This window comes from Panthera tigris, chromosome F3, assembly GCF_018350195.1.
Source record: "Panthera tigris isolate Pti1 chromosome F3, P.tigris_Pti1_mat1.1, whole genome shotgun sequence".
NCBI classification, from domain to species: domain Eukaryota; kingdom Metazoa; phylum Chordata; class Mammalia; order Carnivora; family Felidae; genus Panthera; species Panthera tigris.
Genome location: NC_056678.1, coordinates 63943568 through 63949464, shown reverse-complemented (window position 1 = coordinate 63949464; position 5897 = coordinate 63943568). Strand labels below are relative to the sequence as shown.

The following is a 5897-nucleotide window of genomic DNA, read 5'->3' as shown; positions in this document are numbered from 1 at the left end:
TTCTCAAAAAAATTAAGCAGGGCAGGTATCATCTCAATTTACAAAGGCAGAAACAGAAAAGTCAAATAACCAGCCATGGGCCACACAGATGGGTGGGCATATTTTAAAAACTCAGATCTTGGTAAAGAGGGAGTCTGTGTTCTAACCCATGTAAACACAGAGGCTGATACACAGTTCAGCACACAGGATAAACTCACTGGATATTTGCTGAAGGCGTCTTGGGAGCCTATTTCAGAGTTCTTTCCACTGTACTATGGAAGGTCCGTAACATAAAGCCAAATTCTTAACAACCGAAACCAGGTGATGAGGAAGAGGACTGGGAGAGGGGAAGGATGGGGGAACGTAGGGGGCCGGGGATGGAATAGGGGGCAGGGATATTCCCAGGAGAATGAGGAAGTTGGAGATGGAGGCAGCACTTCTGGAAATGTCAGTGTTTATTAAACATTTAAGGACATTTGGGAGTTTGAGAAGAAATATACAGAATGTAGAAAAATCCTAAGAGTCCCCTGTGGCTGGGAGTGCAGCCTTCCCCTCCCCCCCCACTTCCCGTTTATTTTTCCTTTCTGTTTGGTTGTTTAAAGCCCTTTCTTAAGGCTTATTTGCCCCGTCCTCAATGCCCTGACCTGTGAGGATTCTTTGTCTCTCTCTGTCTCTCCTTCCCCAAGACCTCGAGTCCCAGAACGGTGCCCTAAAGTGGTCAGGGGCACCAGTCCTGTAGCTGAGGATTGAGGACCAGGGGCCCCTCTGCTTGGGCTAGCTCTCCATGAAGGATTTAATGGGGAGGGGGGAGGGGAAATGCAAAAACCACATGACGTCATTGGTACTCAGTCATGGGGGGAGGGCGCCGGTAAACAAACAAACAAGACTGGATTAAAAAATAAAAAATAACTAACAACCTAAATAAACCCTGAAGGAGAGTCTGATCTGGATGTTCTGGGTGTTAGCCGGGAGGACAGAATATGGAGCTGGGCCACCTGATGAAGGGGAGGGAGGGTCAGAAAGAAAAGAAGGAGGGACAGGCCGGGTGCCGCAAGGGATGGGAGCGCCAGGTGGCCTGGAGCTGAGGCACGGGGTATCAAGGTCCCTTTCTTCTCGGTGCCAGAGGGACGGGCACCAAACACACAGTCCTTGGGGCCGGTGAAGGGGAGGGTGAGGCCCCTGGGTTCCCAGAAAGCCGTGGGTGCAGGTGGGGGGAGATGGGAGGGGCCTGGGGCATGAACTTTGGAATGAAACTTACATCTCAAAGGGTGCTGAGGGTAGGGCAGGGCTGGGGAGTTAAGGAGGAAAGCACCTAGACGGGGGGGAAGAAGAGGAGCCTAGGTCCCCCTGCTCTGGGAGGGCCCAGGGGGGTGGTCACTTGTCGGAGTCCAGACCCATCATGTTCTTGAGGGCGTTCTTGAGGCTGGTTCTGCTGGGGGACTTGACCGCAGGCCGGAGCTCCGAGCTCTGGTCATCCTTCCGCAGTTCCATCTCTATGACCACCACCTGAGAGCCTTTGGTGGGCTCCCGCCCTGACCCCCGACCCCCCGCCCGGCCCGCTAACCGCTATTTCTTATCCTTGCGAGACTCCCCCAGCCCCTTGGCCTTCTTTTCACTGGCAGCTTTGGTGCTTCTGCTGTGGTCCAGCATGGCATACAGCGCTGGCGTCTGCAGGGAGGGGGTCACACCTCAGTCACCCTTCTGGGGGGGCCCAGCCCCACCCTGGTCCCATCCCATCCCTTACTGCTGCCAGGTAGCTCCGCGCCTTGTCCAGGCCCCGAGTTCCACTGACCTGCCGGCCGCGCTTCGAGTCCTTCGCAGCCTTGTGCAATTTCCCCTTCTCCATGGCGCTGCAGGGAAAGGCGGTGCTGTGGGTTTGCCCCGCTCCAGGCCCCCCTGGAGAGCAGCTATAGCTTCCTCCTCCCTTTGCCGCTCCCCCCCCCAAGAAGTTTCTGCCCCGATGGGGAACGGCGGGGTTAAAGGGAGGGTCGCCAGGCTCCCCTTACCTGAGCCTCCTCTGCAGGGCCGCCTGTCTGCGTAGCCAGCAGTATCGGGTCAGATAGAAAAGCAGCAGCAGCAACAGCACCACCCCCAAGACACCGCCGATCACGGCTCCCAGCACCACCCCGTACCTCGTAGGCACTAGGAGGGGAGGGAAAACAAGTAAAGGGGTGAGCGGGGCCACGCACCTTTGGGTTCCTAGCCCCACACCCATTCCCTGCCGTTTCCGACGTACAGCGCTCAGCCACGGCTGTCTTCTGCCCACCCTCCCAGAGCCTGAAGGGCATTAGCCCAGGTATTTTGCCTCTTCCCCCAGCCCTTCCCTCCCCCCCACCCCCAGTCCTCCCTGTATTGCCAGACCCCCTGGGCCATCTCCTCTCACACCTTTTTCAAAGACATAGAGTGTGACCTGAGAAGTCTTGCCCACTATGTCTGGTGGGTTTTTGACGTCACAGGTGAAAGTGCCGTTGTCACTGTAGTCCAGGTTGTGTATGACAATAGAGCCATCCTTCCAGTGAGGGTCCCCTACCCACTGGATGCGCTCTTTGAAGGTCCCCACCTCGTCAATGTAGGGTTGTCCCTTGGCATAGTGGAAGATCTATGAGGAATGAGGGGAAGTATGTGGGTCTAGCCTCAGGGTAAGGGCTCCTGGGCTGGAGAGGGTAGTTGGGGGTGGGGGAGACAGTGTAGATAAGCCCTAGTCAGATGGCTACTTACCTTGCCACAGTTAGGGTTAGGGCTCAAAGGATGTCCCCTCGGTTGCCCAAGGGCTCTTTTCTGTTGTTCTTCGGAGCACCGTTTGGTTATCCAATCCCAGGACGCCCCCAGGCACTCACCGAGATAGCATCACGGCCCCCTTCGGGCTGGTAGCGCCAGGTGAAGGAGATGTCATCTGAGATCCACTCGCTGGACCAGAACGAGCAATGCAGGGTCACCCGGGAGCCCACGGCGCCATGGACCTCCTTGTCCGTGTAAACCACAATGGCCTGGGCCAGGGGGAGCACTGCAAGCAGAGAGGGGAGTCAGATGGGCGCCCGGGACCCACTAAGGGATCCAGAGGAAGCGAGACCAATAGGAAGCCAAGGGCTGAGTAGAGACCACAGCAAAGCTGGGGCAGAAATGATCCACTGTCAAGCCCGGATTTCTCTGGGCCAGCTGAACAGTTAGGCAGAAACGCTGCGTTGGGTTCAAGTTCAGTGTGTTCATAAGAGGAAATGAAATCAGCAGTAACAGAACTCTCTTGAGGACTTCCAGAAGGTGGATTCTGTCTCCAAGTCTCCCTTTCCCTTTGGGTCAGTATTTAACTCTTAAGGTACCCCTAAGATGCAGGCTTCAAAAAATTTTAATTTATAAGTTATATGGTAATACATATTGCATTCTTTTTTAGAAACCATTCAAATAGAGATAAAGCTAAATTCTTTCTTTTAAAAAAAACGTTTTTTAATGCTTCTTTATTTCTGAGACAGAGAGAGAGCATGAGTCAGGGAGGGGCAGAGAGAGAGGGGGAGACACAGAATCAGAAGCAGGCTCCAGGCTCTGAGCTGTCAGCACAGAGCCCGACGTGGGGCTTGAACTCACAAACCGCAAGATCATGACCTGAGCCAAAGTCAGACGCTCAACCGACTGGGCCACCCAGGCGCCCCGCTAGAGTCCTTCTTGACGCCTCCCCCAACAAATGCTTTTCCTGTAGTCCCCTCCCAAATATGACCACTGTCGATCAGTTTAGTAAGTAACCGTTTTCTATGTATCGAGTGCAGTGTAAACCCAACAAACTCAAAACATGAAATAGTTTTGTCTTATGGAGCTTTTCTTTCCTTTTTGCGATACATTGCATTATATTGTACTTGGCTTTTTTCACTTAAGAGGATGTATAATATGCCTATGTGTCTGAGGGAACTTCCCATGTTGATTCATAGAGATCAATCTTATTTTTAACAGCTGCGTAGTATTTCACGGCATCACACATTCAAATTTCTCACAGAAAAAAAATGAAGATAATTAAGACTGTTTTTTCCTGGCCCAACTGTCCTCGCTGCTGCATCCCTGGTTGCCATACAGCTTGCTGTCGACTGGGAGGTCAGGGAGCTTCTCAGGGGAAGTTGGGTACAGAGGAAGATCCCAAGCTCAGAGCTCAGATGGCTTTGCATGTGAGCCCTCTGTGGCTTCACCCTTGTCACCCTCCTCTTGGCCATGCTGGCCCAGTGCCACTCTCAAGACTCACCCACACAAGGAAGGCCATTCCAGGGAGATTATGTGTGTGGGCTGGCCCGGGGTGGGGGCAACTGTAGACCCTTTTGTTCTATGGGAGGGGGAGGAAGCGACCAAACAAACAGAGACCCATTGTCTGACCAATGTTGGGGGCTCCTGCCATCCCCAGACCCCATCACCACCCCCCACTCCTGCTCCATAGTCTCAAATCTCCCACCTCAGCATGCAAGATCAGTGGCCCGCTTCTCCTTGGAGGTCTCTTGGGAATCCCAAATGCAACAACGAAGGTTATTCATTGGATCTAACTTCTATTCCTCCTGTTCTAACATCAACCACTGCCCTTCAGCCCTGCTCAATGGTACTATGAGAGGGACAGGTGCTAGAACAGAACCTTCTTCCTTATTCTCCAACACTCCTTCTCCCCATTGCCCTCACTATGACCTTCTCCAACTCCTTATCTTTAACATTTTCTCTGGGTGTCCCAGACTAGTCCAGCACAGCACCCAGAAGGGTCTGGATTCTGGGGTCAGGACTCAAAGAGCTGATATTCTGAGCCGTTCTCCCCGACCCCCAATTTGCCTACTACTCATCTATCGTGTTAGGCTTTGGGGCCGTTTGGAGAAGGGAACTGTCCATTCAAATATCCCTACTTTTGACTTTCACTTGCCCACCCAACATCTGCCATGGGGTGAGAAAGGGTTTGGTCACCTTATAAAGGAAGACTGCTTTAGATGGACAAGATCTTAGAATCTCATAGAACCTCCCTCCCACTCCTTTTGCCTGCATAATAGACAATGGATCCACAGAGAGAAACTGAGGCACCAAGAGACACAGATTCGAGGAGTTGGGACCACAGACCTTGGGCTCCTTCCTTAGATCACGTTCCCCGACCTTCCTATTCAGGGGAACTAAGGTTAAGTACCTCAGGCACTGCTAGGGAATGATTAGGTACCCGACCCAGGTGTCTGTCCTGTTCCTTACCACACCATAACACTGCTTCCCACCAGGTGCTCAGCATGGCTTTGGGGGCATGTTACTACCTTCCAACCTGGGTCCAGTCAGGTCCACCTCAGGGAAGCTCTCTACGCTCTTTTACCTTCTCCCTTCACAGAATACCTTTATTGTCTCCCTCTAAGCTATATATATTTTTTCTCCGACTATAATATCACCTTCCTGCTCCTGCTCACTCTTTGGTGGCGGTGGGGCATGCAGTGAAGGCAGGGAGAAGGTTGCTGAGAGGCAAGCTGAGCTCCAGGGCTCCCAGACTGGGGTGGCTCCACTTACCCAAAGAGGAGAAGAGCAGCGCAGCCAGGATAGGACTGGGGCTGGACGAGGGAGCCCCAGGAGCCATAGCTGGGGCAGGGGCAAGGGCTCGGAGCGTCTGTGGGGATGGGAGAGTGGGGGACAAGGAACTGAGCGGGGGGTTCCTGGAATCCGCTTAAAATCCCCTGGGGCCCCAGTATGAGGGGGCTGTCCTGAGCCAGTAACCAATTGCAGCCTGGCATGTGCAGTTGAGAGGTGGTGGGGAGGGGGGAAGAGTACAGGGAGCAGAAGGGGCATTGTGTCCTCTCGGTGGAGGGGTGGGGGGACACATACCACCCCATACACAGAGGGCTTTGTGTCTGATGGCCTCCCCCTGCCCTAGGCTGGAATGCCTGGGGGGGGGGGGAGGTGAGGGAGAGGGACAGAAAAAGGGACATAAACACACT

At 53.7% G+C, this 5897-nt stretch overlaps 1 protein-coding gene across 1 annotated transcript; it reads right to left on the bottom strand.

Moving 5' to 3' along the window:
- Positions 1-403: 403 nt before the first annotated feature.
- On the bottom strand, positions 404-5584 carry MPZ (myelin protein zero). The gene is made up of 6 exons (XM_007093017.2): positions 5473-5584; positions 2817-2983; positions 2365-2578; positions 1986-2121; positions 1772-1829; positions 404-1647 (listed from the first exon to the last, which is right to left on the bottom strand). The coding sequence occupies exons 1-6, from the start codon at positions 5537-5539 to the stop codon at positions 1546-1548; spliced, it is 744 nt and encodes a 247-aa protein (XP_007093079.3). The 5' UTR covers positions 5540-5584; the 3' UTR covers positions 404-1545.
- Between the last annotated feature and the right edge of the window lie 313 nt (positions 5585-5897).